The sequence below is a fragment of the Chiloscyllium plagiosum genome, unplaced genomic scaffold (genome assembly GCF_037043375.1).
Source record: "Chiloscyllium plagiosum isolate Xiang-an unplaced genomic scaffold, Cpla_swu_hap1 HiC_scaffold_28, whole genome shotgun sequence".
NCBI classification, from domain to species: domain Eukaryota; kingdom Metazoa; phylum Chordata; class Chondrichthyes; order Orectolobiformes; family Hemiscylliidae; genus Chiloscyllium; species Chiloscyllium plagiosum.
In genome coordinates this window covers 43,689,475-43,708,587 of record NW_028270166.1, presented here as the reverse complement: position 1 = coordinate 43,708,587, position 19,113 = coordinate 43,689,475, and the positions used below count along the sequence as shown (strand labels likewise).

Sequence of the window (19,113 nt, the reverse complement as noted above, 5' to 3'; positions counted from 1 at the left end):
GACTGCGCATCGTAATTAGGCCCCGCCTCTACTCTCCCTCCGCAACCCGGGCTCACGCACCGAACTCCCTCATCAACCAGACCCCGCCCCAACCTCCCATTGTAACCCGGCCCCGCCCCCTGACCTCCCTGAGGAACTCGCGCTCTCCCCGTTTTCCTCTCCACCCGGAAGCAGTTGTGGCCGTTTGTGACCTTCCCTTGGACTCTCGGAAGGGTCGCCGCCGCCAGTCAAATTCAAATGTGGAAAAGGGGAAAGCCTTGACGAGAAGGCAAAGGAAGGCGCTGTTGGGACAGGGCAGCGATCCAGCCAGGCTAGGAGCCGCTCGGCCGCCGTGTTGGTGGCGGAGAGGGTGGGGGCGGATTGAAGATGTTCGCTAAACGGAAAGCGGTGCTGCCCGCTCTCACCATCACAACCACCGTCGGCGAAGGAGCGTCTCCAACCAGGGAGGACAACGCCGAGTGAGTAACGGCCCGGCTTGGGCCTGGCAATGTCAAGCTGCTTCTTGCATCCTCTTTTAGGGATTTTCCCAATGCCTTGCCTTGCCTCCAATTAAAATTTTGCTTCTAAGTAATTCTTGGTTTGTCCAGTCTTCTTCCAATTCCCTAATCTGTCTCGGGGAATCTCAAATTAACCTAGGTTAATATTGTATGGCGCGAGATTGGACATTTACCCCACTCCAAGGGATAAGAGACTGAAATTGTTTATCGGGGTTTTCAGAATAATCAGGATATAATAATAGGGGGAAAAACTGAAAATATGGAATGCGTATTTCGCTCTAAACTCTATAGTAGCATTGAATGCAAAGTAATTAAATGGAAATTGTATATTTCCCTGAAAAACATTACGTTAAAATATTGATAAATGAATCTGTAAATATAATTCTGTGGGCTTAATGAGCCAGCTAGTCATTTGCTCTTTGTGTCAATGCATTGAGCTGTCACGGCCTGGAAAAGCCTACATTTGAGGCTTGATCTGTGTTTATTAAGCTCATCTGAAAAGATGCCTAAAAGGTCCTGCTATTATCTTTCATGACTCTACGTGAAGAATACAAAAAGAACTAAGTTGCTGCTTGTCAATTCTTTGCATTAATTCCAGTTTAGGTGTGCAGAGGCTGAGTGAGATGTGATGCTCCAGTGATTGAACAGCCTATTGATGGTCGTATGCAATCTGACATTAAAAAATGTAGCTTTCAGGACCTGGAGGACAGCTGATCATTTAATTAATTCAGAAGGAAAGCAGAATATTTCTAGCATCAAGTTATACTTATTTCTACTTTGGTTTGGCACAGTGACAGTAGCAAATTTACGTGTAAATTGATGATTCAGGGTTTGAATCCTACTTCAGCTGATCACAGGTTGATATTTCAGTGCAATGTGTTTTGTCTCTTTTTTTCTATCCAAGTGAGCAGTCACTTTCACTGGTTATTGTTTGATTTTTGAATTGGCCACCTGAGATGTCTGTGCATAGAAATCACAAGCTGTGATCTTGTGAAATGCTGGTAATGTCTATGACTCTGGGCAAGAAGTTTGGGATTAAGCCCTACCTACTCTGGTGGTTTGTGGTAACATATTTGCATAGATGGATTAAAATCATTTTTTTAGAAAATAATTGAATTGATCTTGATTACGTTTTGGAGTTTTTTTACAGCAAAGGAATTTTTGTTTATACTTGTCAAGATTATTAGTACATATGTAGATGATGCAATTGCTGTTTTATATTTTTTTGCTAATTCTCGTCATCCTCTTTCAGATGTTTCCCAAGTGTTTTTATCAAAATTTCAAAACTTTGAAGAAATACTTATTGCAACATTCACACTTCTCCAGTTTGCTTGCTCCTCATTGTATCTCTTCACTTGCGGTCACTTTGTGATCAAGTAATCAAACTTTAAAATTGGAAAACTGCAATAGCAAAATTATTGTCCATTCTAATTATGGTGCATCCTTTGCTGCTTTTTTGCTTAGTGACTGTTGGTGACTGTTAATTGCATACGCAATTTAAGGAATAAGATTTGTTTGAATTCTACACATACTTTAACTTCTCAACTAAGGCACAAGATTGGAACAATGTTGTATCAGTTTCATCCAAAAGCATATTGAGTCCTTTGAGTCCATTTCAGTGACTTTTTAAATCTGTTTGACCCCAGAATCTCTTCCAGAGTAGCTTGCATATAGTTCCTGACAGTAATCTCTTCATTTTAGATGTTAATCTTAGAGTTTTCTCACATTTTATTACACTGATAACCTGAGCTGGCAGTGATGCATCCTGCCATCGAGTTTTCTTACTGGTGGTCTGATTCTCAACATTTTCAGTAATTTTTGAAATACAGTCTCTAACTTGTAATTTTACTTCAGATCTTGGATGAAGTTGAACTGTAGAGCAATTTTAGGAGTAATGATCCATCCTTTCTTCACTCAGTGGCGTGCCTGTGGAATTTGCTACCAACGTAAGCATTAAAGGCCAAGACATGTTTTGATTTCAAGAAGGAATTGAATATAGCACTTGGGGCGAAAGGGATCAAAAGATATGAGGAAAAAGCAGGAACAGGAATTGAGTTGAATGATCAGCGACGATCATAGTGAATGGCAGAGCAGACTCAAAGTGTCTCATGGTCTACTTCTGCCCCAATTTTCCATGTGAATTAGGACAGGGTAGGCCATTCGGCACCTCGAGCCTCTTCCACTATTCAGTAAGATCACAGCTGAACTGTTTTGTTTCAAATTTCACATTCCTAGTAAACTTAAACTCCCTTGCCTAATCCATCTTCCTTTGCTTTGAAAATAATCAATGACTCCAGTGCCTTTTGAAGCAGAGTTCAAAGTTGTACAACTCTGAGAGAAGATAACTTTTCTTTAATCTCTGTTCTGATGAGTCAAGAAAAAACATGGTTGTTCTCTCAATTCTACCTGACCAATATTGAGTGAAATTCCTGGAACTCAGTCTGCAACAGCACTCATTTTCCCACACTGCAAGGATTGCAGTGTTTCAAGAAGAGAGCACACTGTCACTTTCTCCTGGAGATTAGTGACAGGCTGTAAATGCTGACCCAGCCAGTATAGTCCACATTCCTTTGAATTTAAAGAAAAGTGTGATCCTAATTTTAGAACACTGGCCCCTAATCCTGGACTCCCTAGACAAAACGTAATTTACATACTCACCTTCTCTGGAATCTTAGTAATTTCACAATCTTACACATTTCAACCAATTCCCCCTCACTCTTCTGTACTTCAATGGAACTAAACCCAGCCTGTCCAACTTATCCTCATAGACAATGCAATTTGTTTAAGGCGTCAGTATAGTAATCTACTCGAGTAACTGCCTCCAATACTTAACTTTCTTCTTCCAATAAGGGAGACCAAAGCTATATACTGTATTTGAGACTTCTCACCATTGTCCTGTATAATTGTAACATAACATCCTTTCTTTTATGTTCAAGTCATCTTGTTGTAAAGAATGGCATTCCACTAGCTGCCTTAACTCTGCACTGACTTTTTGTTACTCATGCCACCAACACATCTATTTCCCCCCCCCCCACCCAATTCCACAACTTTGAATTCTGCAGTTCGTTGTTTTAGTGACACTCTGCTTTTTCATTCGTCCTGCCAAAGTGAACAACTTCACATTTTCTGATGTATATTCCAACTACCAGATTTTTGTCCCCCATTTAGCCCAACTGCATCCTTCTGCAAACTGTTTAAATTATCTTCACAACATATTTTCCATCCTACCTGGTGTTGTCTGCAAATTTTAAAACTATGCCTTGACTTCCACATTGCACCCTATGCAAAATATTGAACCTCAATTCAGGAGACTGACTTGCATTTAGATAGTGCCTTTCAGGGCATCCCAGGGTGTTTTGTAGCATAATTAAAATCTGAAGTGTATTCACTGTTGTCACGTTGAAGATATATTGTACTGCGCAAACAGCCATGTGATACAGACCAGGTATTCTGTGTTAGTGATACTGACTGTGGCAGAATGTGGAGAGAACGCCCTTTTATTTCGAGTGATCTTTTACATATCTGAAAGTCAGCATCTCTGACAATGCAGCATTCTCTCAGTACTGTCAACCTGTTGTGCTGCACTATCTGGAGTGGATTTTTAAACTTGAACACCTTCTGATTCTGATGTGTGACTGCTGAAACTGAGATAAAAGTAACATCTTAGCTACTTTTTCAGTGCACTAAAATTTCAAAATGTTGAAGTTACCAGCAAACCATCACACTTTCTAGTCTTAATGGTTAGCAGCAGCACAAAGTTCATTTTGATCCTTTTGAATCCCCAAAGGAAAAAAACGCTGCTGTTTTCACAATGCAACAGCCTGGTGTGAAATGGATCACAATGCAGAAGGCTTGACTGGTGAATAAAGGCACTACTTGTTTACCTATTTATTGTTTTTTTTAAAAGAAGACTATAGCAGAGAGGTATCAGGAAGTATTTTAACTCAAACCTGTACAAAGTAATAAAGTAATTAACTAAGCAGAGATGGCTGGTCAGGTGGTGTGCTGTAGCTGTATGGTGTGGGAGCTGGCTGATCCCATTGTGAACGGCAGTGACCACATCTGCAGCAAGTGTTGGTTGCTGGGAGAACTCCGGATCAGAGTTGATGATCTGGAATCTGAGCTTCAAACACTGCGGCACATCCGGGAGGGGGAGAATTACCTGGACACTTTGTTTCAGGAGGCAGTCACACCTGGGAGATTAAGTAATTCACATCCAGTTAGTGATCAGGGACATCAGCGTGTGACTGTAAGTGAGGCAGGTAGGGGAACCTGAGTTCAGGAGTGCAGGAGCCTCAGCCCTTGACCTTGTCCAACAGGTATGAGATTCTTGCTCCCTGTACGGATGAGGAAAAGGGCTCTGGACAGGATGAGCCAGCTGACCACGGCACCATGGTGCAGAAGGCCATTCAAGGGCGGGGGGGGAAGCAAAAAGACAAGTAGTTGTTATAGGGGATTCTATAATTAGGGGGGACAGATAGTATCCTTTGCAAGCCGGATCGGGAGTCTCGCATCGTGCGTTGCCTGCCCGGTGTCAGGGTTTGGGACATCTCTGACCGGCTTGAAAGGATATTGGAGCGGGAGGGGAATGATCCAGTTGTTGTGGTCCACGTTGGGACTAACAACATAGGCAAGGCTAGGGTGGAGGACCTGTTTGGGGATTATCGAGCACTCGGAAGGAAATTGAAGTACAGGTCCTCGAGGGTTATAATCTCCGGATTACTGCCCGAGCCACGTGCCAATTGGCATTGAGATAAGAAAATTAGGGAAGTAAACACGTGACTAAGGGATTGGTGTGGGAAAGAGGGATTCCACTTCATGGGGCATTGGCATCAGTTTTGGAACCGGGGGGGATCTGTACCGTTGGGACGGTCTCCACCTGAACCGATCAGGTACCCATGTTCTAGCGAAGAGGATAAATAGGGTGGTCAGTAGGACTTTAAACTTCTGAGTTGGGGGGAAGGGAAAGTGAAAGCGACAAGGAATATGGAGTTAAATGGAAAGATAAGCGGCAGGATAGCATATGTGCAGGCAGATTTTAAACTTGAGACAGACTGGGAATGCAGCAAAAAGGAAGGATAACTTAGGACATCTTATGAATTCCAATTCCTCTAATAATAAGAAAGTTAACATTAAGGCACTTTACCTGAATGCTTGTAGCATTCATAAGAAAGCAGACGAACTAATGGCACAGATCATCGTGAATGATTATGATGTGGTAGGCATCACACAAGCGGTGTCCCGCAGGGTTCAGTGTTGGGGCTGCAGCTGTTCACATTATATATTAATGATCTGGATAAAGGGACTGGGGGCATTCTAGCGAAGTTTGCCGATGATACAAAGTTAGGTGGACAGGCCGGTAGTACTGAGGAAGTGGGGAGGCTGTAGAAGGATCTAGACGGTTTGGAGGAGTGGTCCAGGAAATGGCTGATGGAATTCAATGTGAGCAAATGCGAGGTCTTGCACTTTGGAAAAAAGAATAGAAACATGGATTACTTTCTAAACGGTGAGAAAATTCGTAAACCAAAGTACAGAGGGATCTGGGAGTGCTAGTTGAGGATTCTCTAAAGGTAAACATGCAGGTTGAGTCCGTGATTAAGAAAGCGAATGCAATGTTGTCAATTATCTCAAGAGGATTGGAATATAAAAGCACTGTTGTGCTACTGAGACTTTATAAAGCTCTGGTTCGGCCCCATTTGGAGTACTGTGTCCAGTTTGGTCCCCACACCTCAGGAAGGACATACTGGCACTGAAGCGTGTCCAGCGGAGATTCACACGGATGATCCCTGGAATGGTAGGTATAACATATGAGGAACGGCTGAGGATCCTGGGATTGTATTCATTGGAGTTTAGAAGTTTAAGGGGAGATCTAATAGAAACTTACAAGATAATACATGGCTTGGAGAGGGTGGACGCTAAGAAATTGTTTCCGTTAGGTGGGGAGACTAGGACCCGTGGGCACAGCCTTAGAATTAGAGGGGGTAAATTCAGAATAGAAATGCGGAGACATTTCTTCAGCCAGAGAATGGTGGGCCTATGGAATTCATTGCCACAGAGTGCACTGGAGGCTGGGACGCTAAATGTCTTCAAGGCAGAAATGGATAAATTCTTGATGTCACAAGGAATTAAGGGCTACGGGGAGAATGCGGGTAAGTGGAGTTGAAATGCCCATCAGCAATGATTGAATGGCGGAGTGGACTCGATGGGCCGAATGGCCTTACTTCCGCTCCTATGTCTTATGGTCTTACTTGAAGTCTTTCTTTGTTGGCCAGATTTCACTTACTGGAGCTAGTTGGACAGTGCATAAATGTTTTAATTCCACAGTGTAGTCTTTCAGCAATCTGAGAGATTTTTGACTTATGCTGTCTGGTCTGTGCCTTCTCCAGGTCAATTGAAAGGTTTTCTACGTAAGGCAAAACAAAGTATGATCATGAACTCACTGTTACAAGAAAATGACTATTGCGTGTCTTAATTCATTCATTGCTTTGATTATTAAGAGCAAGAGAAAATAGTTGAAAAATTGGGCTTGATTAGAAAACCCACAACTTTTACAGATAGTCATAACTAAACAGAATTTGTGATTATTATATTTAATTTAAAATGGTGGTAAGCTACAGCAGGTTCTCATTAAACCATAAACTGTTTGTAGTGAATTTCCTTGTGTGCCAAAGGTACTTCAGAACAATGACAAAAATCTAAGAATATAAAAACCTTCACACTGAAACAGCACGCAATTTGTTTCTTTCACTTTTGTCCTGGTCGACAGTTCTTTGACGATCAACTGCCCGACAGTATCTCGGAGATTTCTGCTGTTCAATGTTGGTTCATGATTTTTGAGAAGATTTGTAGCTCAGGTTGATGATAAGTATGTAAGTAAGTCAGCTCGCTGAGCTTGAAGGTTTGTCTTCAGACATTTTGTCACTATACTAGGTAACATCATCAGCGACAGTCTGTGGTGAAGCACTGGTGGTATGTCCCACCTCTCTTATTTATAGGTCTTGGTGTTGGTAGGTTTGTGGGCTACCATGATGACAAGGGGTCTATTGGCTAACATTTGAATGCAAAGGAGACATCGCACCTGTGCCTAGTGTGATCACCGAACATCTCACATAAACTTTGTAATGGCATTGCAAAATGGAATTCTCAATGATGGCTCAAGTTGATTTATTTTATTCCTTTGCCTTTATAGCCTACAAGATCATGAATTCAGCTGATGGTCCTACAGTTGCCAAGGTTGATCAGCTGAGTTAGCCCAGACCACCGCTTCCCGAGCGTTGCATTTACTTAAGGAGCCATTGGGGAATTGCAATTTATTGTAGATACAAGGGAGTTATTTAAAAATCTTAACCCAGGCTAAGTGTTTTTTATGTGCATAACATACCATTCAAAAATTGCCAAAACTTCAGTAGTAGATTGAGACCGGGTTTGGCAGCTGCCTTCAGTTTAAATCAGTGCTTCTTCTAAATTCTTCTTTTGAAGGGTTATATTTGTCCAATTAGGCACCAAACATACTGAGATGTGTGTGCAACTCTGCTGCCAGTTCCTAACAGCCTCTATCTGAGAAAATCCAGAATTTATGCCTGGCTGCTGCTTAGAATATTTGATCAAATTACTGGAGCTGGCACAAAATGTTACCAAAAAATGGTCATTGTTTAACACAATTTAAATGTGAAGTTCACTATAATTTTTCACATTGATCTCCCATAATAGCTGTATTATTTTTCGATGAGATCAGATTTGTTAAGCTTTTTGTTGAAGTTCACTCCTGCATCATAGCTTGCTCTTAGGCTTTCCCACATGGACGTCATACATTTACTACTGTATACTGACCACCTATTATACAAGAAAAACCTTGCGTTTATAGAGTGCCTTTTAATGTTATGAAATGTCAAAAGGATCAGCTCTGTTATTAGACAACAGCTGTCATCAAACCACATAAGATCAACAAAAAGTAAACGTGGGGAAGCAGAGCAGTTTCTGAAATGTTCGAGAGCTTGAGACTGAAATAACTGAAGCCATGACAAAGAATACTGGAGCAAATGCAATTGTGCATGTCCAAGAGGTTAGAATTGGGAGAGAATGGAAATCTGAAGCTGTAGAGCTGAAGGAAGTTAGAGATAGTAAAAAAATCAGAAGAATGCAGAGAATGTACCAATACAAAACCAAGGAGGAAAGACATGAAATAGCATTTGACTTGTTTGCATGACCAATGACAAATATGTTGACTGACAAACATAGTCTGAGCTGGTTCAATGTGGTATTTACCAACTTGTTTGATGACATATGTAAGGAGGAGATTTTGATTGGCAGATTTTAATGCTTTTCTGCAGCTTCTGGTTTGAACAGTTGAGTGGTTATAAACTATGCTTGTGTGAATAGAAGTTGATGTGTTTAAGGTTCTGATGCTACCTTGTCTTGTTCCAATGGCCATATCGCATTTTTCATATTGGCAACTAAAATGTATCAATGCATTTGACACTTGCCCACAAACAATGTTCTTTTTACTAGGCTACAAAGTTGTCACCCCACACTGTTGGCAGGTCAAATAACTGGCCTAAGTTTCAGCAGCATCCTTTTGCCGAAACAGAAAGTAGAACCAGAGTTGTCCCTATTTCAGTAAACAATGCCATCATAAAGAAGGTATCAAAATGGGACCTGTTTACTGAGGGGAAACAACAAGCGTCCTACCCTGACCTCCTGTCTAATAATATATTTCTTATGCGATCAATTACTGATGCTTCCTGATCCCCATAATTTAATACATCTGTTTCTGTACTTCTGTTGGAAGGAGTTTTAACACATACGATATTGCTGACAAAGGAGCATTTTGTTGAAATTTTTGATGTTGCACTCAATTTGCAACAATGTTTGGTTTTACGACACGGCGGTGAACCCTTTTTATTAATTAAAACACCCAGCAAACCTCACCTTGCTTTGTAATCTCTTAATATATGAGGAACAGGGATCTCCCATATTTCACTATTTAAAGGAAAAAAAGCAATTTACTCTTTAACTCTAAAAGTGACCATTAACCAAGTTACATCAACTTAAGTTCAAGATCACACAGCGGCTGTTGTTGTCAAGAGTCTGTCTTCCTCTGGCTATCGATTTCCCTGGATCGTCTTTGGTCTTTTGCTGCAAAGGTGTTTCTTATGGAAAAGGTACTTTTTGATCGTGTTTTGAGTGGCAATCTCTCTTGATGGCAGTTTACTCTGTCTAACTTTCAAAATGCCTACTTCTTTGTACACCTAACATTGGATTGTCTCGCTGGTTCAAGGTTTGCAAAATCAATAAATTCAAAATCAGTTGGGTTTTAGTATCCTGGAGAATAATTTAAACTGGTTAAATTTGAATTGTTGTCAAAATAGCAACCAAAACTCAAGGTCTCTGTTTCACAGCCAAATGTTACATATTTTCAATTTTCCAGTACACTCTGTCAGATAGTCATATGACAGGTGCTTGTATGCTCTCAGTGCAAAAGAGTATTCACACTCAAAAGTACACACTTTCAACTTCATAACAATGGGGGTGAAAAATGAGCGGAGTCTGCTGATTGTGCTCAGAACATAGAAAGCTGGTACACGGGTGTAGCAGGTAATCAGAAAGGTTCCATAGAATATTCGCCTTTATATCCAGCGGATTGCAATATGAAAGTAGGGAAGCCTTACTGCTACTGTGCAAGTTGTTGGTGTGGCCATTTCTAGAGTGCTGTGAGCAGTTTGGTCCCCTTTATTAATAAAAATATATTATTTAAATGGAGAGAAGGTTGGCTAGGATGATCCCTAATTTGGAAGGGAATGTCTTTTTAAACTATTTTACTTTCACCTGTTTTTCTAATCAGTCTGTTCAGCGATTTTTGTTATGCACTTCTGGAGCAGGTGGGACCTGAACCCAAACCTCCCTGTCCAAGGGTAGCGATACTGCCACAAGAGTCCCTTGGAGGGAGTGTCTTATCAGCAAAAGTTAAACAGGTTGGGACTCTACTAGTTGGAATTTAGAAGAATAAGAGGTGATCTCATTGAGGCATATAGAATTTGTAAGGGGCTTGATAAGGTAAATACAGAGAGGATGTTTCACATCATGGGAGAGTTTAGGGTGTAGTCTGGGTGCCAGTTTAAGACTGAGTTGAGGAGGGACTTCTCTCAAAGGGTTGAGTGTCTTTGGAACTTTTTACTGCACAGAACTGTGGGGGCAGAGTCCTTGCATATTTAAGGCTAAGGCAGATTTTTAATTGGTAGGGGAGTCAAAGGTTATGGGGTAAAAGGCAGGAAAGTGAATGTGAGCATTGTGGGATCAGCTGTAATCCTATTAAATGGCAGGCAATCTTGAAAGGCAGAATGTCCTACTCCTGTTCCTATTTCTTCTGGTCTTGTGATTGGCAAGTGGGCTCTGATTGGTAGAAACGTCACCCTGAGCAATGAACCAGTGAATGGCTGTTACATTTCTCTCGAGGTATAGTGAAAAGTGGATAATGTCGCCGTGTTCCGGCGCCATGTTGGATTACAGAAGTAGAAGCAGGCATAATGCGTGTATCTGTTCGTTGTGTCTGCAATGTTCGGGCCCTGTATATTAATACGTGTGTGTGCTGGAAGCTACAAGTGCTCCTCACAGCGAGTCCAACTGACAGCCCTAAATTTGTTGTCAGTGCAATTCTTTGCACGTTCAGGATTATTCAGCAAATGTAGAGTCAGTGTCCACTTGCCAACCAATCAGCACTTTCTTGTCATGCAACAAAAATGTTGGTTTTCCCCTTAATTTTGTGTTTTTATTGTCATGATGGGTGCAAAATGAAAAACTTCAACAAAATGTGTTTTTTTAGAAGTACTGAATGATTCAGCAATACCAAAAGAAATAGCAATACAATATATTTGACCATGTGGGGAATACTGTTCTGCAAGCTAGAATCCCTCTACTTATCATTCAACAGCTGTTAATGCTCAATAATATTAGATTCCATCCAGGATTTAAAGAATACTCCCTTACAGAGAGAGTGATCAACTAGCTCCCTGAACACCAGTGAAAAGGGGAAAGAAAACTTGTTGAAATTCACGCTAGTCTTCTCTCTTTTAGCCACTAGTTTTCCTGTGCAACTATCCTGAGCTGTTTGTACTTCATCAAGTTTTGTATGTTTTCTGCATACCATGGTCTCATGGAACCATTCACATTATGTTGCAGTCATGGCCTATCACCTTCCCATCGAACATTCCTCTCTCTTCCACATTCTACGTTTTTTTTTAAGTATTAAAAATAGATTCTCTCAACTCTTTTCCTCTTTTCTCAAACTTTGTTGGACTGTAACTGTGGGCTCATTCTTTTTCACTTTTTAAAATAAGCGATCATAAATGCCAATCAGGGATCCTGTGGTCAATGAACAATTGCTGAAAAGCTAAAATTTTACATTGACTGTATGGATACCATCGTATCTAATCTGTATAGGCACACCCAGGAGTAGGCCATTCAGTCTGTTGAGCCTGCTCTGTCATTCAATTTGAACAAAGCTGATTGACCAGATCAATGTCTTTTTATCCACTTAATCCTCATAACCCTGTTGACCAGTTGTAATCAATCTGTACCTTAAAAGATACTCAGACAGCTTCTGCTGTTCTCTGTGGTGAAGAATTCAAAGGTCCACAACCTTCTGAGTTCCTTTTTTTTAATTCATCCATGGTATGAGGGCAGCCCTGGCAAGGTCAGTGTTTATTACCCATCCTAGAGGGCATTCAGAGTCAACCACATGAGAGTCACAAAGTCGTACAGCACAGAGACAGCCTCTTTGGCCCAAACTTGTCCATGATGACCAAAATGTTTATCAACACTAAACCCACTTCCCTGCACTTGGCCCATATCCTTCCAATTCTTTTCTATCCTTGTGTTTGTCCAAATGCCATTTAAATGTTGTTAATGTGTCCACCTCAACCACTTCCACTGGCAGCTCATTCCATATTTGTACCACCCTCTGTGTAAAAATGTTGTCCCTCAGCGTCCCTTTTATTCTTTCCCCTCTAACCTTAAACTGATGCCCTCTACAGTCCTCGATTTTCCAACCCTCGGAAAAGACTGAGTGCATTCACCCTATCCATGCCCCTAATGATCTTATACACTTCTGTAAGATCCCCCCTCAGTCTCATATGCTGGAAAGAAAAAAGTCCTAGCTTGTCCAACCTCTCCCTATAATTCAGATCGTTCAGTCCAGGTATTCTTGTAAATTTCTTCTGTACTCATTCCAGTTTAATAGCGTCCTTCCTATAGCAAGGTAACCAAAACTGAACACAATACTCCCAAGTGCGGCCTCACTAACATCCTGTACAACTGCAACATAACTTCCCAACATATATACTCAGTGTCCTGACTGATGAAGGCCAGTCTGCCAAAAGTCTTCCTCACTGCCCTGTTTACGGAGTAGGACCCTTTAAATGCTGCTTGAGGAAATCTTCCTGAACGCACTTAACAAATTCCAACCCATCTAAGCCCTCAATACTATGTTAGTCCCAGTCATGTTAAGAAAATTAAAATCCCCAACTGTGACAACTCTATTGCTCGTGCAAGTCTCCCCAGACTCCCTGCATATTTGTTCCTCTAAATCCTGTGGACTTACAGTACAACCCCAAAAATGTCGCCATCCCTTCCTTGTTTCTTCACTCCACCCACAAAGCCTCACTGGATGATCCTTCAGTTATTGGATATATCTGGTCAGGACCAGAAGATTTATCCAGCTTCATACATTCTAATACATCCAATACCCCTCTACTGTGACATGGGCTGTCCCCAGGATATCATCACTAAATTCCCCAATTTCCCTAGTCTTCATGTCTTTCTCCATGGTAAACACAGGAGAAATATTCATTGAGAACCTCACCCATCTTCTGAGGTTCTACACAAACCTGTCCACTTTGTTCCTGGAGGGGCCCTATTCTCTGTGGGACTACTGCTGCGATACCTCTCTTAATCAAAAATGCATCTCCCGCTCTCTGGAATCCACCACCTCTGTGCTGCCTAAAGCACCTGTACCCTGGCATATTAAGCTTCCATGTTTCTGTAATGGCTATAATATCTCAGTCCCGTGTACCTATCCACACCCTGAGTTCATTGCTCTTACATGTCCGCCTCTTGCATCAAAATAAATGCAATTTAGTCCAACAGGTATTCCTTGTTCCCTGTTGTGTTCCAGTCTGACCTTGCTCCTCACTTTACTATTTCTGATTACTGCATCTCCTTCTCGCCTCTCACTTGCCTCCCTGCTGTTGACTATCCCCTGCCCCCACCAACCTAGTTTAAATCCTGCCTTGCAGTGCTAGCAAACCTGCCAAGGTATCGGACCCCCTTCAGTTCAGGTGAAACCTGTCCCTCTTGAGCAAGTCCCTCTGCCACAGAAACTATCCTAATGATCTAAAAATTTAAATCCCTGCCACCTGCATCAATTCTTTAGCTACACATTCATCTGCCATATCCTCCTGTTCTTACCCTCACTAACAAGTGGCATTGGAAGTAATCCAGAGATTATCACCAACGAGGTCCTTTTTTTTTAAACTTTTTTTTCCTAGCTCTCTATAATCACTCTGCAGGGACTAATCCCTATTTCTATCTAGGTCATTTGTGCCAACATGCGCAATGAATCATAGAATCCCTACAGTGTGGAATTAGGCCATTTGGCCCAACAAGTCCTCACCTGACTCTCTTCAGAGTATCCCATCATGACCCATTCCCCTACTACCCTGACTAATGCACCTAACATATACATTCCCGAATACTTGTGGGCAGTTTAGCATGGCCAATTCACCTAACTGGCACATGTTTGGACTGTGGGAGGAAACTCACGCAGACACGGGGAGAATGTGCAAACTCCACACAGGCAGGAGCCCGAAGCTGGAATTGAGCCTTCTGGTGCTGTGAGGCAGCAGTGCTAACTATTGAGCAGCCATGCTGCCCCTACCCCTAGCTGCTGTGGGTCTGGAGTCACATGTAGGCTAGACCAGGTAAGGATGGCAGTTTCCTTCCCTCAAGGACAGTAGTGAGCCAGATGGCATTTCCCATCAGTTGACAATGGAATAAAAATTCTCCTTCTCTTGCATGTAAATGACATTCCCCTTGTTGAGCCCACTGATTCTAGACTACTCAATCGGGGCAACCTCTTTTCTGCATCTATCCCTTAAGTATTTTGTAAGTTTCAATGAAATCACCTCTCATTCAACTCCAGAGAAAAGGGCCCAGTTTGCCCTGCCTCTTTATGGGACCATCCTAACATCCCAGGAACCAGTCTGGTGAACTTTTGTTCCTCCCTCTATGGCAATAATACCTTTTTATTGAGATTAGAGTCTCTACAGTGTGGAAACAGGCCCTTTGGGCTAACAAGTTCACACTGACCCTCCGAAGAGTAACCCACCCAGACCCATTTCCCTCTGACTAATGCACCTAACACTATGGGCAATTTAGCACAGCCAATTCACCTAACCTGCACATATTTGGACTTTGGGAGGAATCCCACACAGACACGGGGAGAATGTGCAAACTCCACACAGTCACCTGAGACTGGAATTGAACTTGGGACCCTGCTGTTGTGAGGGAGCAGTGCTAACCACTGAGCCAGCATGCCACTACGGAAACCTAAAATACCCAGGGGTACTTCAGGTGTAATCAAACCAAATTCCACAACAATTGAAACAAGACTTCACTAGTGTACTCAAATTTTTTCGCAGTAAAGACTAACGTTCCTTTACTCTTTGCAATAGCTTGTTGCACCTGAATGTTAGTCTTTAGTGACGTATGGATAAGGACACCCAAGTCCCTTTGTACATCTATACTTTCCAGCTAGTTGCGATTTAAGATACTCTTTGCCCATCTGTTCCTTTTACTGAAGTAAATAATCTCACCTTTTTTTTTATTTTACACAAATCATCAACTTGTGCTGCCAGCAATGTAATACTGTATGGTATCATGTAGATTATTAATACGTGATTTTTAACAAAAAATCAACTAACATTTGGCAGTTATAAAGTGAAAGAGGCAACATGGTAAAATGGTGTGCTTGGAGTGTCGCTATCAGGACTTCAAAAAAATTGCCGTACAAATAAATCAACACCTGTTTGTTAATTTATTTTCGGGGAGCTGGCTTGGAGAACGAAATGCAAATGTATGGTTAAGCTTAATTAATGCATATGGTTAAAGTGACAAATTGCTGGTTAATTGCATTTTGCAGATAATTCTGCTCCTTACATAGTTCTTTTTGGCTAGTTCTCTGTAGTATCATCAATATTCATTACTTAAACATTAATCCTCTGCGATACAAATCAGGAAAGTAGGTTTCTTGCTGCTGTTTGTTTGTGCAAATACTTTTGCTTGATGCAAATAGTCAATATGCTGGTCAAGCATAAGCTTGACACTGAGATGAGGAATATCAAAACTATCCTGTGAGATAAAGTACCATGATCAAAGGATTACTCTCTGTATATCACAAAAACTCATGAAAGCACTCAGTCTATCTCAGATAATCCTGGAAAGGGAAAGTATCTCAAAAATGTGAACAGAAATTGAAACCAGTTGTCTCATGCTATTACTATGCAGTAAATTCACAAGTGGTTTTGTTTCTGTCAAGCCACATTTACCGTCTGCCTACCACACAAATAAGTAGTGTGACATGTGCGTTCCATTGCCAGTGTGTTGCAAGATAGCATGCTGTAAGTTCCAATGACTGATGGGCCATATCAAGCACCATGTCCCATTGACCATTCCCTGTAGACATCATGCCAACAATGCTCCACCGGTCCATGGTTACAAAACTGCAATCACCAATTCTGCCAATGGAAATAATTTATTAAATCATCTGGATTGTGTGAAAAGTTAACAAAGCCAGCTCTCCTCAATTATAGTGCTGATTTAAAACATTCTTCAGCCGCCTTCACTTTGAAGAAGAATGGGGTTTCAGGAAAAGTACTGTAGATGGGTGATCTTTGACAGAGCAGCTCAAGACTCAAAAGGGTCCAGTATGATCTAACCAAATCTGGTGATGGATGGCTATACCATCTGTGTGATACAGTAGGCTTTCTGCCCTTGGACTGTCTGGAATTAAGATTGGGTGATTAGGATGGGAAAGAATAAAGATTTTACTGAAAATAAATACATTAGGGATGAAGGAAAGATGATACTTGGTGAGGTTGACTGATGTGGAACTAATATGACAGATGGGCAGCCTGCAATTATAAAGAACTTAAGGGAGGAAGGGATTTACTCATGAATGCAGAAGGACACAAGGTTGGAGGACATTTTAGAGCAAATGCACAGTAAGGAAGTTGATAAAATGTCTTTTAATGAGACAATAAAAATAAAGAGGTAACACGTGACGAGGACAGAAGGTGAGTAGGAACATTTTATTGGAGGATGGAAGAGTGATGAGTAGGAAAGGTGCATTGCGATGCTAATGAAAATCGCCAAGATGAGGAATCATTTGGTAGGGACTGAGGGAGGTATTGGGTGACTTTCGTATAATTTAGGGTAAATAGAAGTTGTAAAATCCAATTTATTTTTTTCTAACCCAAATCCATTGGTTGGCAAATTGAAATGAACTGGCAGATAGTGAGTACCAGCTAGTGTATATATGTATACACATTTCCCTGTATTTTGACAATACACTTTAAAACTAGACTATATTCAAGATTTATAACTGTAAAAATGCAAGTAGTTTTTCTGTAATTTTTGCTGCATATTGATCTCTACTATACTACTTTCAAGATCCATTCAAGGCTGTTTTGGGTTGTGTTTGATGTGGAAGTTCAGCACCAAACCAAGCTGTTAAGAAATCCATGCACAACTTATCTTTGTGCAACGAGCAACTGTGTCATGACCAGAACACACCCCACTTATCCAAGCCCAGAGAACTGAAAATAGTAAATTTTGGAAGAGCTTTAACATCAAGAATGCTATTGACATTATTGTGGAGGCCTGGGGTTATGTCAGTAAGGACTGCCTGCATACAGTTTGGCGGCAGTTTCTCCTGAAGTTTTTTTTCAAGATTTTAAAGGGTTTGAACAATCAGAGGAGCTCCCAAAAACTAGAGCGTTGTGCTGCCCTTGCAAAGCAGGTCGGCTTTGAAGACCTCTCTATAGCTGATCTACAACAGCTTGTTGCTGAGGAGGAAGTGGAAACTAAAGATGAAAAAGATGAAGTCCAGGATGCAGCAGCACGAGAGCTTTGCACTTCTCTTTTGTCTTCTATCCCGAGGGAAATTGAAAGGGAATTGCAGCTCTTTGGAAGGCAACAATTACAATGCAGAATGCAGCAGGGTAATAGTTCGTTCAGTAAGATATCATCTGGCACTCTGAACAGAAGAGAAAGGGCAAAGCAGCAAAACCTGCATGTCTTTTTTTTAAACCAACCCCTAAGAAACAGTTAGAAGACAATCGACCACAACCATCCACTTTTGCAACCACAATTACACCTGAAGGTGGTGGTGATGTCCCTCCATTAACAACATTTGTTTCAATGTAATGTTAAAATTGCTCTTTTTATTAATAAAATGATTTAACCCTCATTCAGGCAGAGGTATATTTTCTTTGACTGATTTTTGAGTGATCGTGTGTTTTTTTTAAAGTGATCTGCCCCTAACTCCACTTTTCCTATAGGTCCCATTTATATCTATTAAATGATTTTCTATTAAGCAAGGTTTTGCTGGAATGCAACTACAGCATTATAGGAGAACTGCCTGTACTCCAGAAGTTAACACCATTGAGATTCTGCTTACAAATTTAGACCCTAAACCCTCTGTCTCTTAGTAGACCTTTTATCTCTTGTTATACCTATGCTATGTATTCCTACATACATCTCAGAGTTCTTCTACAACGAGAAGAGAATATCCTCAAACATGAAATCAGGCAATCACACAACTATTCCCTGCGTGGTGGTAGCAAACTATTTATCATCTTGACTATCCTGTTACTTACCATTACTAAGTCCTTTTTGTTTTAAACACTCCCACATCCCATCTCACTTGAATGGCCTTCTATGCTGTGGTATTTTAGTCAGTGTGCTCCTATCTCCTTTGGACTTTACCTTCTGATTCAGCAAGACCCTCATACCTGTTGGATATGGAAAAGGATGAAAGTTTCACCTGCCTGGTTCGCAGTTGCACCCTCCTGCATCTGGCCACTAACCAGATCCGGACTACTACTTAACTCGAGGGGTATGCCTGCCTTCTGCCTGCAGTTAAAGGAGGTTTGGCAAGTTATCCTCTTTATATACATACATACTGCCGCTACTCTGCTTCTGTGTTAAGGGGAATGAATGTTTAGGTTGGTGGAGTGGATGCTGATCAAATTAGTCTCTCTTTATTCTGAATGGTGTTGAGTTTTTGAGGGTTATTTGGGTCACAGCCCTTCAGTCCAATGTGTTCTTTGTACTCCTAGTCTCTGCTCTTAGGACACAAAAGAGTGACAAATACTTTGCTCTGACCCATGATAGTTACTACTTTGTTTTACACCTTTTTAAGTTTTTTTTTCATCTGGACTCAACTGTTGCGCCCTTGCCACTGCTTTTTAAATTAGCGGCACGCCGCTATACCGAAGACTTGATAAGTTCAGATGTCGGGCAGATAGTTCTGTCACAAATGATTTGTTTCCATTCATTTCTA

The 19,113-nt window shown here is 41.3% G+C and overlaps 1 protein-coding gene across 1 annotated transcript in view; it reads left to right on the top strand.

Annotated features, from left to right (window-relative positions):
• The first annotated feature begins 118 nt into the window (after positions 1-118).
• map2k2a (mitogen-activated protein kinase kinase 2a) overlaps positions 119-19,113 on the top strand; it is a 77,135-nt gene continuing 58,140 nt past the window's right edge. The window contains exon 1 of the mRNA XM_043720879.2: positions 119-458. Within this exon, the coding sequence (XP_043576814.1) occupies positions 367-458 (92 nt within the window). The 5' untranslated portion in view covers positions 119-366. The remainder of the gene's footprint in view (positions 459-19,113) is intronic.